Source organism: Colius striatus, chromosome 3 (genome assembly GCF_028858725.1).
Source record: "Colius striatus isolate bColStr4 chromosome 3, bColStr4.1.hap1, whole genome shotgun sequence".
In the NCBI taxonomy this organism is placed as follows: Eukaryota; Metazoa; Chordata; class Aves; order Coliiformes; family Coliidae; genus Colius; species Colius striatus.
The window spans coordinates 48,016,149-48,030,055 of NC_084761.1; the positions used below are offsets into that span (position 1 = coordinate 48,016,149).

Genomic DNA, 13,907 nt, shown 5'->3' on the forward strand with positions numbered 1-13,907 from the left:
AGTGGTTTGTGAATGGAAACCAAACCTTTGGCCCTTCTCCCACAAGGACTCCAATGAGGTATTGACTTTGGGCTCACCACCACAATCTGTTCCTAGATTGCGTGTGAAACCATGAGTTCATAAAATGAGCTGCACTGCAGATTTTTAAATGCTGAAGCATGTATCTTAGACATCCCTTGAAGTGGGAATTTAACAGAAATGCAAAAACTATATGTGTGTGTGTATAGAGAGAGGAGAAAATAAAGGACACCTACTGCCGGAGGCTTTTTAGCTCTGATGTTAATTATGGGCATCCTCTTGTGACCAACTTTTTCTTGGGAAGGTGAAGGTCAAAATTCAGTGTTTTATCAGCATTGCAAGGTCAAGTAGGCAGTATGTCAAGAGCCAATAGAGTAAAAACTGGCAAGGAACTAGAGTCAGACTTTAACCAAAGCCACAGAAATGAGCCCTCAAGTTTGGTAGGTCAAGCTCCTCTCTTGAAATAGGAGCATTTAATTTATTTACTGACCTGTCCCTTAAGCTTGACACCTGCTCCTTGAAATCAGAAAATCCCCTTATCTGAAAGTCCTTTGATAAGCTCTGCCTGTTCAGAAAAAAAATCAATGATTATCCAGAGTTCCCACAGACCCCTATCACCAAAAAAGTATTTCACATTTTTTGTGATGCTGGTTAAATGTACTTAACAGCAGTTCAGATTCCTCACTGCTTGCAAAGAGATTAATTGCTATAGGTCTTGTACCCTGGGCCTGCCCTTTGCACCCAAAGCATCCCATGCCATGACATGTGAGTAACTTCTAGATGCCTGTGAAGAAGCGGGATGTAATCAGGCAGGGTCCTCCCACAGCAGTGAGGTGGCTCTCCAAGTACTGGTACTCTGGTCTCCAGCTGCTGCCTTGCAGCTGATGGGACAATAGTCTCTGGATGTGAGAAGCTTGCGCAGCCATAAGAGCTTCTTCAGACCTTGAACAATATGTATAAAAAGTAAAACCAATCTGGAAAATAAAGTTAAGGAGAAGCAAAACACTCTTCTAACATAGATCTTGCAAGGCACCTTGCAAAAGCATGCCCCGAGCCCTGACCAATAATCTACTTTGAATCAGGGTGTATAACACAGCTGAGGCAGAGACGTTATGGCATTACCTGGCATTACCATTTTGATACATCTCTCTGGTAGACTTTTTTGCCAGTGCATATTCTCTCTGTTAATGTTGAAGAGTGGGAAAAAAGGGTCAAAATGGTACCTTTGGTACCTTTCCAAGGCAAAGAAGGAGGACCCATAGGAAATGAAATGTCTGTGTGACCCAGGTCAAGTGTATCATATTTCTCTCTCTTCTTCCTGTGTCTCAGCTCTACCAGGGTTTGTGGGATTTGTTTTCTTTGCTATTCAGATCTGGAGAAGTATTTTGGGTTTGATTTCCCTATTGGTGTACCTTCTATGCAATTCCTTTTCTAAAGACTGACTTACTACCAGAGAAGTGCTAGCCATTGCATTATTTGTATTGCTGTACAGTGGAGGTGTGGTTTACTAGTTCTGAGTGTGCCTCTTACCCCCCTCTTTTTCTCCTTCCCTCTGTTTGTAAATGCCTGCATTTATTCTGTCAGCCTGACATGTACAAAGTGTAAGAAAGAATTTTTAAACAGGTAATAAATTATATTTATAAGCAACTGGAAAAAAAAAAAAGTACACCACTACCTTGTGTTCAATTGTTTAGTTCCTGGAAGCTTGGAATGAAAGAGGAGCCTTTTATTTAGTTTCTTAAAAAAAAAAAAAAAATCTGCTCAAAAGAAATGTTTCTGCACATAAGAACTCCTTGTCACGTAGTTCCCTCATAAGATTCCATTCATGACTTCCACACACCCATGCAGGCCGTTTCATTGCACTTCATAAATCCTTGTGCCTCCCCACGGTGTTTTACCCCAGCAGCCACTGGAGGATTTGCCCCAGAAAGTTTTCCTGGGGTTTGCATTTTGTGGGTGCAGTCAAAGGTGAAGAAGAGAAACAGGCAAGAAAACGCGTCCTCAGCTGCTGAGTTCAGCTCCATTCCCTGCATCCAGCCTTTTTTCTCAGAGTAGGGAGCAGCTCACTGGGCTTGTCACAAATGTCTGTCAGGAAAACTAAACACCACTTGGGCAAAGTGAGTTTGTCCAGCAATGCCTGATGAGGTCTGATTTAGCCAGGAGAATACATTGCCCAGCTGTTGAAGTTCACCCTTCTTGCACCTTCTCGCCATTGTCAGAGATAGTGGTTGTTTCTCTCCAGCCTTGTTAGACCTGTTGCTTTCAGCATTAAATTTCTGGAGATGCAAGAGGCAATTCCCCAACACAGCCATACAGCCACTTCTCTCAGCTGAGGTGTGGAGTGACAGTGAGGACAACAGTCATCTCTTATAGCCAGCCCCTCATCAGCAAGTCAGCCCTGGGCCGAGAAGCTCACCTTGCCCCTGATGGAGGAGATGTGGGGGCCTGGGCACTGGCAAGAGCAGCACCATTCCGTCCCGTCCCCTCCCCAGGGGGTGCAGGGCTGCCCGCTGGCCTGTACAGTGCTGAGGAACCCTCAGCTCTTGCCTTCTTACACACCAGTGCATCCAGGTTAAGTCAAAACCAAAGCAGTCTTGTAGCTTTCAAAGCCAAACAGCAAACAGCCCAAAAGTGCAGAACATGGCAACAAGTCCATTTGTCAGGTTTGCTAGACCCTGCAGTCCAGTTGGAAAAGGGAAGGCCTTTATGAACCTGTATGCTAAATTCCCTGTATGCTTAGGTTACAGCAAGCTTTTTCCAAGGTGTAAGGTAGCTTTATTTTCTTCCCTTTGCAATTTTTAAGGTGAGCTATGTGTTGGGCAGAAGACAACTGCTCAGGCTGTTCTCCCTGTGCACTGAACGTGACCAGCTTCTTTAACACTCCTCAGTGACAAGGCTCCTTCTTTTCCCTGGCTTCTCTGCTAAAACCAGGAATGTACTTAATAGGTAGTAATTCTTCACAGGAGGGTAGGCATGGGCAGCCCTGCAGTACCAGTGTCCCTTGCAGCTACTGGGGACAGAGCTGGGACTGACAGGGCTACTGAGCCAAGACCTGATGCCTTGAGTCTGGGTGAAATACTGGCCATTGCTTAAGTACCTCGAGTACATCAAGCATGGCACAGAGCTGCAACCAAGGGGCACTAATAGGTTTACTCCATCCAAAAGCCACTGAACCTTTGGCAACATGGGAGGAGAACTATTCATCTTTAAATGTATTTTATGATTACCTTCTCTGTAATAAGAAGAGGTAAATTACATATGAAGAGGACTTGCAGCTATGACATGAAGGGAGGATCTGTATCCTTCAAGGGAAACAAGGCATTTGTTCAGTGACACCTTTGGCCAGCATGTCATCAAGCTGAGCAGTGAGCAGAGATGGTTTGTGCAAAATTAAGATGTTCACTTGAGACACAGCCACTGGTTTTAGATTTGTGTCTGTTTGCCTTTCCCTTTGCATACTTAGCTTTCACAGGAGGCAAGCTTTTTTCTGCCCATTCTACTATTCCCACCCTGACTCGCTACATGCATTGCAGAACTAAGCCTCCTTTGGTTTCAGACCCCACCATGAGTTGGGTCTGCTGTAGCCTGCAGTCTTTGCATCAGCCAAGCTGTTTCCTCCTTGTCTTCAGGGACTTTTCCTTCAGGCACCTCACCTCCAGCTGTTTGTCTTGAGACTCCCGGAAGTGCCTGCTCTGGTGTTTCTGCATTTGAAGGTGGGGCTGCAACTCTCCTCCCCAGGTGGTGAAAAGTATGGTTTGATGCATTTCACACAGAAGCAGAGCCCCAGTTTTGGCAAGGGCAGTAGTGTGACTTTGCCAACCCCGAATGGAAGTGAAACAGTCCCAATGTCACTTGCAGGTGCAGAAGATACAGGTAGCTAAGCCCAAGGCTAAATAGTGGCTATGTACCTAGCACAGTGGAAAGAAAAAGAGAACAGAGCCTAGGAGTGCCCCAAAAAGCCATATCTAGAAAGTTAGATGAAAAAGCAAGCAGGATAGGAAGAACATAAGGCAGCTACAGAAACATCTATCTCAACAGCAAGCTGGAGAAGGTACAGCTCAACCAGGCTCTGATGGAGCACTGAATCACCTTCAGCATTGTGCAGCCAAGGGTAGCAGAAATAGCCCCAAAACTATGCAATACAGTGACAAGCCAGGGACAATATGCAGCAAGCATGGGACTTACACATCTAGATGTGGCCTGGTCAAGGGATGATGGAAAGGCCACTAGAAAATTATGTCCATGCTCCACTGTTGATCCTAGACAGCCTGGGGCAAAGCAGGAGGGCTGCAGGGTCTGCATTAGTGGTAAGACATGACTTAAGGGGAAAATGCTGCCTACACAGTCTTTGAAAATAACCAGCAAGGAAATGCTGATGACACTGCAGAAGGAGCTCTGGCCTTAAATACAAGTATCTCTCTATATGTAAAGATACAGCACTCCAATATCTCTGTGTCACTGAGTAATGCCAGATTTCAGCTGATGCAATGTGTGTAGACTGCAACTGTTTTTCTCCTGAAGCATGGATCTGGAAAATCTATCTTTGGTCCAGAGGCAGATTACCTCCTGTGCTTCTCACGCTATTAAAAACAGTAGTCGCACTTCATAAATATGTGAGCGAAAGAAGGGAAGGGGAAGGCTCACAAAAATATGATGCAAATGCCAAATTTCTATAGATTTACATAATCAGCCACAAAATGCAAGTGATTGCTCTATTAGTGATAACACTATTTTAATTACTATTTCTCTCTTCCCTGAGTTGTGAAAGGGGTGATGTTTTTTAGGCCACTGGAAACATATGCAACATCTCACTGTTTACTTCTCTGCCCAGAGAAAATAATCTTATTTAAAATAAATTAATAAAATGGGTCACAGTCAAAATAATCTAGCCAGGGAAACCAAACCCAAAGGTGGTGCTTTTCAAGCACGTGGAAAGTAAATAGAAGTAAAAGCAATCTCTTTCATGGGGAGATGGAAACAATTTTATTTGGAGGGAACGTTAAAACAACCATATACAATTTGAACAAATATGACATAACACAGTTTGTTCCCCAGGTTTTCTAATTACAGTATTTACAGGTTTAATAAGGCACTAGTTCTCAAAAAAGAACACAAATTAGTTTCTTAGTCTCAACATTGTCAAACTTTTCTTTAATAGAAATAACTTTGTGCTAGAGAAAGGATGATAGCAGTTGCTAGATGGCATCTCTCTTCCTTTTGTTTTTTTTGGTTTTCTCCTTCTTCTCCCACTTATGCCATGTTATCTAATAAGTCACTAAATTAAACTTCCTTCAGGGATTTTCACTTGAAAACTGGATTTCCAGACCTGTGGGCACTGAAGCCATGATTATCTTCAGCACAAACATTCAAGCTCTCATCATCTTACACTGTGAAACTACCGAAATCTGGAAGTGACATTAAAAAGCCACATCTGGAAAAATAAGTGTATTAACCTGTAGTCACTGCACATGCTGAAACCATAATAATTACACATTGAATGTTGTAGAAAGTCAACCACGCAGGTAGTAACTCGAATGTCACAGTGCTAGAACGATCTTCACACTTGCCTTAGACGGTCTTCTGGCCTTAGGAATATCCCTTTACATAGCATCAATTACAGTGAGTAGGAGATTTAAGGGAAAAATCTGGCATTTCGAAGTCTTGGGAGAAAAAAAGCAGGCACTAATTATTCAGCTGCAGACCCTCTGGTTTCTCAGAATGTGTCTCCTCTTATATATATATATTTATATTTATTTTTCTCCTATATAGCACCGTTGCAGTGATTTGTCATTTATGCATTTTCATAAATAAATATTATGTTTTATTTAGTCCTTTATCATCCATAATAGTTTACTCTTAATCCACATACTGGAGTTATTCCAGAATCTGAACTGAATATATATATATTTATATATATATATATCAAAAACCCACATAAACTCGAACATTTAACATAGACACTTTAGGTAACCTATCAAGCGGTATCTCAGATCCCTTTCTTTTGGACCAAAAAAAAAGTAAGACTTGTTCAGAAAACCAGTGGCTGGCCCTTTCTCTTACAATACACTGAAGGCAGGTGCCAGGGGCATCACATGCCTGGTGTCTGCCAGCCAGCAAAGCAACCTCCAAAATATTTCTGTGGAGAGTCATGATAATTAAAAAAAAAAAAAAATTAAAACAATCAAATCTATTTGAGGAAAAGTAGAGGTGAAACATACCTAAACACAGCAGGAAAGAGACATCCCTGCTGTGTGACTGCTTACCTGCCACCTGCAGGAACTGAGCTCGGAGGTGGGACCAACCTCTAGGGGCCAGGGTTCAGTGTATTTTTAAGTCTCAAAGATTTTCTTTTTGCATTGCTCAGTGGTTTTTACTACAGGCAGCAAAACTGCACCACGGAAAAAACATTCTAATTAACAAAAATCCTGTGATTAAACTCTTTAAGACCTAGAATCATGGAGGTCTGTTGGTTCTCTTGAACCTCCGCATTTTTCTCTGTTAGTTCAAAAGTATAAAATGGTAATTTTTCCAGCTAAAAATACCTTCAGGGAGCCATGAAGCTAAACACCAATTATATACCTACCACAAATAAATCAGTTTTGTCCAAAAAAGAAAAAAAGAAGCATTACAGAAATGCTGAGGCTAAATCTGACGTGGCAATTATACCAGTTCTGAAATAGGCTTAGCAGAATCAAAGCAGCATTTGTAAGGACTTATTTCAAAATTAAACTGAACACCATCTAAATAAAACAGGACACAGCTAGTTTAAAAAAAAAATAAAAATAAGGGTAAAGAAGGGTAAACCGGTAACTCCAGTAGAGCTCAGCTCTGATAATGTGACGAAGAACAGACCTTTCCAAAGAAAACATTTTATGAGGAATATTTCACCTCTCATTTCCCCTTCTGTAGTATTAATATTGCAGCAACTGCTGCAGCCCCAGGAAGGAAGAATGGGGAAAGGTAAATATGTTTCTCATTGCTCTTCTTCCTTAAGAGCTCCTCTTGCTGGGAACCACGGTACTACACAATCCCAGCTTGGTGGCAGAGCCTGTCACTATCATGTGGCAGCTCCCAGGGGCATGGAGACTGCTGGAGGACCACCCAAAAGAGTAAGGCAGATAAAGCTTGAGCAAAATTGTTTGGTTTGTTTTGCCTCTCATAACAGAGGGAGAAGCACTGGAGGCACCCACCTGCTGCTTGCTGCAGCATCCCACAGCTCTTGTTGCCCACCTGAGTCTCACATTCCTTCCCTGTCAGCTTCCTACTGTGGCCACCACAGTATCCTTAAGATGAAAGCAAAATGATTGCCATCCTGATAACGGGCATTTTGAGGTTTTCCACATTCCCTTAAAAAAAGAGAACACTGATTATTTCTTTTTTCCAACTGTGGTTGTTGATGGATACCTCACTTTACACAGGTGAAAGAGCAAGCTAATAATTTTTCCTCACAAGGAACTTCCTCTTACCCAGTGGTTGCATATGTAGGTCACGGCACTTTCAAATTCGCCAGCGGATCCAAATGTGTACTTCATTTCTACTCACACACAAAATACTTTGCAGTGGGGGGAAAGAAAGCCAAGAAAACAGGCACTTGTTTATCATCCTGGTACCCTACCCATCAGATTTCATGGAAACGTGAACAGCTTCCGCAAACAAGTCAAACTGAACCATATTCATACATCTCCCAAATACCTCCGAGACAGTAGGACCTGACCTGGGACAGGCCACTTCCAGGAACCTGTCTGCCTGTGCTAGCAATGGCAGGGATAGGATTGTGCTCCACCATGAACCCCTTGCACAAGTAAGGCTATGGAAAGTCATCTCTTCAGGTGAAGCAGCTTTTAAGATCATTTCCGTTACAGCTCCTCTGAGCTGCACAGACTCACTCTCCTTTTGTTTTTTAAATGCTGGAGTGCAATAGTCTCTTTATATGTGGAAAAGTCACTTTGCTTTCATTTTCAGCAGAGTTTCCTCCTTTTTTTTTTTTAATGTAACAATATACATCTTTTTTACTTCTAACCAAAAGTTTTATTTTCATAAAAATTAAAGCAGTATCTTTTTAAACAATCAAAATAATAATAATAATAATAAAATAATAAGTGGCTTTCATGGAAAGCAACATGCGTAATCTTAAACCAGTTACTAAAACTGTATGTCCCCTTGTAAATAAGGGCAGACAAGCCTCTTCTATTCTTTCATGTCAAAATTCTGCTGATATTTGCAAAGGATAGTCTCCTCAAAACCTGTCAGACAAACCTACAGCTGCTCATATGCATGACTGCATTCAAGGTACTTATTCCCAAAGCCTTTCGATACCTCTTCAGGACTTCTGCCTGCAAGAGAAAGTCCATTCTCATGGGCCTTCATGAGAGCTGCCTCTGACTGCATCAGAGTTTAATGTCCTGCGACTCTGACATTTTGGCAAGTGTCTTCTTGACCCGCAGGGCTGTGAGCCGGGAGGCAGGGTTGTGAGCCCAGCACTCCATCATCAGCTTCCCCATCTGCCGTAGGCACTGTGGAAAGAAACGGAAGAGAAAGTCCCACCTGGATCAATGGAAGAAGATACTGCAGTTGGCGGCAATGCCAAAAATACTAAAGAGAAAATGTTTTTTCTAAGGGTAGCTGAAGAAAAGACAACACATGGTCTGGTATAGTTTTTTTGAGAGCTTTTGTTTTCTGTATGCTAGTTCTCCAAGCATGGCAATTACTTTTATAATTTATGACAAGTTATAGTCTAGACTTGGCTTTGTGCTCCACAAAAGCACTTTTATTATTTTCCCTTCTGCAGCTTATTATTTCATCTGTGGCTCCTGCCCAGCTGCCCCCATGGGAAAGCTGCCTGCCAGCACTCAGCTCGGCTCTGTCCTGTCCACTCCATCCCCTGCTTGCTTCTGAAACATAGACAGCAAGATAGCAGCAAGAACTCTTACTGACAGCATCTCAGCATTGCCTTTGCCATCCTGGAAAATGAGCATATGTGCCTGCTCTTTGTCTACTACCTTCTTTCAAACATAAAGCACCACATAGGCCAGGACAGCCAGCTGAATACCCCATCAGCCAACAGATTTACACTGCCTGAAGATTTGCTTGCTACAACAGGAAAGAAAAGAAATTTTTCATCTCATCTACCTTGCTCTGCTTTCATGAGGCTCATGTCCCATAAGCAGTGCAAACTCTGAAAGGCATTAAGCATAAACACCACCAGCATTGCCCAGACCAGGTTAATATGTCTCAGATTAATGTGGATTTTTGCAAATGTGTTTTGGTGATGCGGAGTTTTATGTACCAGAAATTTGCCTCTCATCACTGGAATGCCATAAGTGGGATTACCGACCACACTAACCAATTAATCAAAAACAGTTGTTTCAATGAGCCTCCCCAGTCCTCCATTGTGGTAGCAGACCAAACACACACAGTGTGCCACCACACAAACGCCCTTCCCAGAATCAATACTAACAGCACTTCCTCCAGCATTCCCACTCCTGATCAGAAGGCTCAGAGGGATTTGGCTAGGGAGAGGATTAGGCAGGTGTGTCTTGGTTAGATCTTCTCACACTGGCTTCTCACAAGCCCTCATGTCTCCCAGGGAGGCTGTTTCATTTTTCCCCTCACATTACCAAATTGCCTACATTTCATGCCACTCCAATCTGTCATATACCTGCAGAACATTAATCTACACACTGTTATTCCCAAATGGCAGCTGTCTTCTGTGACTGTAGAAAACTTTACAGCATTAAATTGTACCAATTAACACGATTAATGATTCCTCCTCCACAGCATCTCAAGAGCAGTCAGCTGGTTTACCTGCAGAACCTCAACTGCTGGTATGCAGTCCTACGAGCACAACTTTGTTCATTACAGATGCTCAGCAGGGAGAGTTCAGATTCTCCCCCAGCTCCTTCAATCCCTCTTTTTATTCTGGGAAGCATTTTCTGGATCCTGCATCTCCTCTGAAAGGCCACATCTGTAGCCCATTTTGCTAAAATGTGAAGAGGTGCAAGAGCACTGTTTTCTGTAAGATGTAAAAGGGTGAATGACCAGCGCTCCTTCTTGCAGTCCAGCTGCTGTGGCCAGTACTATTGCATATCATTACCATTAGAATGCAACTTAATATCTTGTGCTCATGTTAGCGTAAAATCATGGTAAAATCCCCATGTTTCCAAGCCTGTGCACCTGTGATCACAGAAATGCTGTACACGCATTCAGAGGCAGAACACATTTCCGTCTTTAAAGAAGAAAAGGAAAAAGGTTGGAATTATAGTCTATACATTAGTACACGCTGAAGTAGCTGCCAGTGCACCAAGCATGCTGCCACTGCACTATACACTACAAAATAATTCCTCTTTCAAAATTTTCAGCTGGCCACCGATTTAATGCTATTAATGCTGGAAGCAGAAAGCAGAACGTTTACAAGGGGAAAACAGGGAGCACTAAGAAGGCCTGAGCACAGCCTGATATTGCTGTGGGATCTGTCAGACAGCATACGAGGAGCTCACTTGCAAATATTGTAGGCTATGGCCCCCAAGGCCCTGAAATCTTCATTAAGGATATCTGAGAAGGTCACACTCCTTCCTGAGCCCTGTAACTGGCATTAGCGCCAGTGGTAAAGCTCCTCCTCACTCAAAATGATGCAGAATTGGGTCAACCTGACTCACTTGCTCTGACGAAAAACGTAGGCTGCACTTTAAAAGGGACAGTACCTCATCACTGCTCCATCTGTTGGGAAATGAAGGTCGCAGTCTCTTGATGCACACAATCTCCCGCATGTCCTCATACGAGGGGTCGCTGGGCACAAGATCATGGTATGGAAGCTGGTATTCCTCAACTATTCCTGAAAGACACAATTAGTTGCCCATCACTTGCAGAAGACACCTTCCACTACCCTCTTCCCCTCTCATTTTGTAACAAATTGAACCCTATGGTTTAACAATGAGATGTACTTCTCCTTCAAAGGACTTCCCTGCCCTAGGATTTTTTTCCACTGTCAGGTTCCAACGTAACTATTGTCATGTAAAGACTGTCCAGGTATCTTAATCTGAAAGCATAGTCACTTGCCACATGAGACAATTTCTACCACCGCTGTCCAGCCCAGCAATTTCCAGTAAGTTATCACAGAAAGAACTATTAGCATAGGGCTATATCAAAGTAATCTGGCAGAGAATTAAGCTTGAATTAGGTCTCCTTCTTATCAGTGGACCCTGGTATATACTAAAGGGCAATTCTGTGCCTTTTCAGAGCACAGAAAGGTACTACTCTTTGTGCACTGTGACAAAGACAACAATATTACAGATTTTACATTGCCTCATTGCAATACACTTTATCAGTTTGTAAACACAGGAATCATGTTGCTCATCGGTGAAATTTAGCCCTTCTAGGGTAAGCATGGAGCAAGCACTCAGCACATTACTGCAGGCTTTAAAGACCCATAAAGTCTGGTGAAGGTAGAATAGACCCGAGAGAGACATGCTGTACTTTTATTTGCCACCAATCTGGCACGTAACTGCTGCCAAGTCATTTCTCTGCATTTCACTTTCCTCGGTGGCAAAATAGAGGTAATAACACCCATAATTTCTACACTACGTTGAGCTCTACATGCAGAAAGCACACATAGCCTACATGTAAAAGGATGGATTTATGTCCGAGTCTGCAGCTGGCTGCATTGCTTTATCATTGCTGTCCTCATACTTGAATGCTTCATATCAGAAGGAAAGTCAGCACATCACTGGTATGACAAATGTCACTTCCTTCTGTTTTGTCTTGTTTTTCTGCTTGTCTCATAAACAGAGTATTTACTTCAAATAGCAGCACAATATCTTCCCAAATTGTTTGTCCTCCTCGTTTTATATAACTCTAACAAAACACAAAAATCACTATTTTCTTTCTGCTAAAACAGATTAATACTCCCGGTCAAGCAAAGATGTGCTGCCATTGGAAAAGGTCCCCAGATGAGTTCCGTATTCCTTTTCCAGTGCAGGCATCTGCTGCCTTCAAATGAGCCATTAAAATATGGTCAAAATCTTTGCTGTCAAAGTAGCACTGACTGATGTTTTCAAATAAATTTCAACAAGTCAACAGATATTAAGAGTTACCTGTATGGTTTATCCACATTTATTACTGTAAAAACAAATACCCAGAGAAAATATGTAATGGAAGATAAATAAGGTTCATCAACACAGTTAAAAGTGACCTCCCAGATTTTTACCTCCTGAAACACATCTCCTTGCTATCTCCCAAAGGATAAGTCCAAAACTGTACATATCAGCCATGATGTACGACTGAAAGTGATTTCTATTCAAGCTTTCATCCAGCACCTCGGGAGGCATATAGCGTTTTGTTCCTACACGGGTATTTGGAGGGATGTCTACCTCGTTTGTATCACTAAAAGAAAAAGAAGGGAAGGAAAAAAGGCATAAAAAAAGAAGAAAAGAAAGCAATTTAGATGGGGGAAAGTAGTAAATTCACACCACATCCACTTTCAAATAAGGTCAAAACTAATGCATAATCTTAATGGAACAATACTTAGGAGGAAAGCTTCTTAGTGCTAAGGCAACCCCTGCTCAAAGGCTGACCTGCCCGAGGCTATGTTAAGCATTCAAATGCAGAACCACTAAAGAGATAAGACTCAACAGGGACGCTGTAACATTTGTGAGATTTCATTAGCATTAGCCTGAGCTCTAATGCTGGTGATAACAATCAAATCTCCTAATGTACTCCACCACCTAATGCTTTAGTCTTAGCAATTAATGGAGGACACTAAATAGCTAGGGCAGCATCACTTAACTATAGTAAATCAGTCCTGCAAGGAAGATCAGTCTGGTTTTTTCTGCATGCATTATGTTTATCTCTCTCAACCTTTTCACATCAAAATCTAACTAAATATGTTGTCACCCACTGATCAGAAGACATAATGTCTATCTAACAGGAAGCAAATTCCTGTTAATTATGACTGCATTTTCTATTACTATTAACTCAGATTCAGTTGCATCAGTTTTATTGTTTTTTAAAAGTTTTACACATACTGTAGTTTGCTTAGAAAGATCTGTTTCCCTTTACTCACCTTCAAAATGTACATTTTTAAACGCGATGGATACAACAAAATCTCACAGAATAATTATACATCTTCTTCTGTGATTTTCTTCACCTACAGCATTTTTTTTCACATACTACTATGAAAATGACAAAAAAAGCTAAGCCTGAGATTCAACCAGTCACCTACACAGCCAATAAATCTTACATCTGCTGGTGGCATTTCTGTATAACTAGCTCCAAGAATGTAACACAAATCGCACCATCTTGCAATACTTCTAATAAAGTGAGAAATGCAGAGAACTTTACTAAACTTTTTGTGTTCTTGGTCATTGCCAAAGAAATGCTGTCTAAAGAAGGCTTCACCAGAAAACCAAGCCAAGCGCATAACATGAAGTCATTTGGACAGCAATAAATACATATTTCAATTCCTTTTATAGCAACACTTCCTAGTTCCTAGCTCTTCTCCGTTCACACCTAAGCAGTGTGCTGCTCTGTACTTGTCCTTTCTCATCTCCTAAAGAAAGGTCAAGTTCAAAACGGAAAAGCCTCACCAAGAAAACAGACAGATAAGTGAATGGTGAGAAGACCACATAAAAACTGTTTTTCCTTACACTCTGAATAATTTCAGCTCAAGATTTGTACATAAGTCTCACATTTTTTTTTATACTTCAGGGAGCACATGGCTTCAAAGCTGACCTCTGAAATGGAAACCTTCAATCAATGACCACAATTCTGTACATAGAATAATCAGAGACTCTGTAACACGTTTCCACCACCAGGACCAGTGTGGAGAGCTCAAGCTCCTTTTGAATAGAGCTGCCAGACAGAGATGACTCCCTCATGAATCCCAGGAGTGAGTA

The 13,907-nt window shown here is 41.9% G+C and overlaps 1 protein-coding gene across 1 annotated transcript in view; it reads right to left on the reverse strand.

Moving 5' to 3' along the window:
• Nucleotides 1-8,405: 8,405 nt before the first annotated feature.
• BMPR1B (bone morphogenetic protein receptor type 1B) overlaps nt 8,406-13,907 on the reverse strand; it is a 29,963-nt gene continuing 24,461 nt past the window's right edge. Inside the window, exons 8-10 of the mRNA XM_010206472.2 lie at nt 12,221-12,396; nt 10,719-10,849; nt 8,406-8,531 (exon numbers count right to left, since the gene is read on the reverse strand). Coding sequence (XP_010204774.1) covers nt 8,406-8,531; nt 10,719-10,849; nt 12,221-12,396 — 433 coding nt within the window. The remainder of the gene's footprint in view (nt 8,532-10,718; nt 10,850-12,220; nt 12,397-13,907) is intronic.